The 2,801-nt window shown below is 33.8% G+C and overlaps 1 protein-coding gene across 2 annotated transcripts in view; it reads left to right on the plus strand.

Moving 5' to 3' along the window:
- LOC106469831 overlaps positions 1–2,801 on the plus strand; it is an 11,534-nt gene that overhangs the window by 2,149 nt on the left and 6,584 nt on the right. For both annotated transcript variants that reach the window (XM_022399319.1, XM_022399325.1), the window contains exon 3: positions 766–840. In XM_022399319.1, coding sequence (XP_022255027.1) covers positions 766–840 — 75 coding nt within the window. The remainder of the gene's footprint in view (positions 1–765; positions 841–2,801) is intronic.

Below are 2,801 nucleotides of genomic sequence, written 5' to 3' on the forward strand. Positions count from 1 at the left end.
AAGGTATTATACATCTGTGTTCCATGTAAGAACGTGCGGGATTAAGCGAAGTTGTCATACGTCTGTATCCCATATAACAATATCCAAGGTTAAGCTAATTTGTTATACATAGGTATTCCAGGTAATAACATGCGAAAAAAATCATGAACCTACATTGTTGAATCAAACTTCAATATAAGAATTTGCCGAACGCATGTTGTGATAGACAGTAATAAAAAACATGTTTTTGGATTAGCTAAGTTAGACAAAACAAGTTGTTCCAGCAAGAACTGGTGACTTTCGATGCGCAGTTATATCACAAATTATCTATCAGGTATAAAGTTTAAAATGCAGTTTCTGTGTAATTTGCTCAAGAAGAAGTCGGAGAGTGTTTACACTTCTTTCTGAACAGGTGAATATCTAAAAATTAAATATCTAAAAACAGTGAAAATGTTCTCAAGTAAAATTGATTCATATGGTATAATTCATATACATGGAATTTGTATCTCTTCCAGTATGTATATGAACGCAGATTTAACTCTAATAATAATGTATTAGTAGCTTCATAAAATGTATCAAGTTATTTCCGAGAAGAATAACTGAATGGTAAAGAATCGCAATTTTATCATAATCATTGACCCAAACTATAAGATAATAATGTGTCCGAACATATGTCAGTAGATATTAATCGGTACTGTTCTGGGCAGTAAGTGTGGTGAAAATTATACAAATATTTATAATATATTAAATTTTTAGCATAGCGTTAATAGTTATATCTCTTTACAGTGTTGGGAAACTTGTGAATTGCTGCACAGGAATTTTGATGTTTGGGGGTCGATGTGCGGTGCCTCTGATATCTGTGTAAGTATTTTCATAACACTTGGGTAGTGTTTTTTTTTCCTCATTATTATTATTATTTTACAAATGCTATATTTCTTTCGATGTTCCTCCTGTAAATATTTATGTACCTATCAGTTTTTTTTTATCATTTTACTGTATTGAGTTAGTTAAAAAAATAAACAATGTGATTACAAGCAGTTATAGTTACTTGAAAAACACATTGTCTATGAAAAAAAAAATGGGACAAAATCTGGTTTTTAATTTAAAGGATAAGGCTTGGTCTAAACTTTATGATGTGATGCGTTTGGTACCAACCCTACAATTAACCTCACAGATAGTGGTCGATAAATAATCAGGCAGGAAGAATGTTAAAATTATATAGGTGAAAGAAAGGAGGGAGTGGAGTACCGAGGGAGGAAATGGGGGGGGGGGGTTAAACGTTCATTGAAGGGTCTAGACGTACCTACAGGTAATTCGTTGTTCAAGCGCTGATGTTGCGTCGACATCGTTCTAAACTCCTAAAAAAGTACAGACTTCCTCATCGGAACGTGCTATGAGTTATAGTATGTTAAAAGTCTACAAAAAAAATCAAAAACGTTATCATTTTTACCTTCGATTCAAATTTGTTTTGAAACACTTGTTTTATTGGTGCATTTATGTAATCACGAACTCAGTGAGAAATTATGAGAATATGTTATCTAGGCGGATTATTTTAGCTCTACGCTTAAAACTAATCCATTTCATATAGTACTATTTCTATAAAAACCAAATACTGACTTAATTTTTATTTACTCTATAATGACTTCTTTAACGTACATGTTCGTTTAAGTAAAATAAACTATATGAAAAACAGAGAAAGGTTATGACATTTCTAAAATTTGAATTAGTGAAATGTATTGTAACGTATCAATCTACTTCAACGGTAGGCCTAGTACGACCTGTTGGTTTGGGCGCTGACTAGCAATCTGTGGGTTCGAATCGCGTCATCGAACTTGTTCGCCCTTTAACGGCCAATCCCACTATTCGTTAACAAAGAATAGTCCAGACTTCTAAACAGGTCATACACTTACTTCCGGAAAACGTACCTAAAAATGAATTATTACGCTCACTTGATTGCTATATCATACATGATGAACATGAGCCTAAATACCTCTCACCCTAGACATGTACTATAAGTATAGCAATCAGCCACCTACTGCTAGACTTACTTAACATATCGTTTGTGTAGTATACATGGTATGTATTAGAAAGGGTATTTACGTCAATACATAATAGAGGTGTACAAAATGAATAAACACTGGATTATATGGGACTGTTTGTGATATGTGAGACTGATAACATACCAAATGAAGCAAAGTGTATACCAGTGTAAGCGATAAACGTTGAACAGAAATTGACAAATTGTAGGGGTTTTGTAATCATGCTAGTGACATTACATGAAAGTGTTACGTCTCCGTTTGTTAATTAACTTCCTGTAACTTCGTTCCGACGAAACTTTAGCGACACAAGTTCTTTACTTAATAAAACTGGTTTATTCTTTCCGAATACAACTTTACCGATACATTCAACTTCAACAATCGCGCTAAACAAACGCTATAACAACGAACGTCCTCAATAATACTTCTGACTGCAGATCAATTACTCACTATCTACGCACACATTACATTCCCCCTCTTTTATATACCAGCCTACCCTATATCTAGTAATTACTAGAGCATTCCTGAAAGAACAAGATAGTTCTAGAAACTAGAGGGCGCCACAGTGGTCATGTGACTTGCTGACGCAACAATATCCAGGAGAAAACTTTGGTTTCTACCATATTTTGTTTGTACTTTTGCTTTCAGAGTGCATACAATCCTCAAGCATACCTCTTGTTATTTTTCTCATGCTCACCTTCAGTAAGCAAGGTTTAAAGTATTTTTATAACATCTGTTCACATTGAGTCTGAATGAGTTTAGTGTTGGTGCCACTGTTTAAGCATT

The sequence above is a fragment of the Limulus polyphemus genome, unplaced genomic scaffold (genome assembly GCF_000517525.1).
Source record: "Limulus polyphemus unplaced genomic scaffold, Limulus_polyphemus-2.1.2 Scaffold99, whole genome shotgun sequence".
NCBI classification, from domain to species: domain Eukaryota; kingdom Metazoa; phylum Arthropoda; class Merostomata; order Xiphosura; family Limulidae; genus Limulus; species Limulus polyphemus.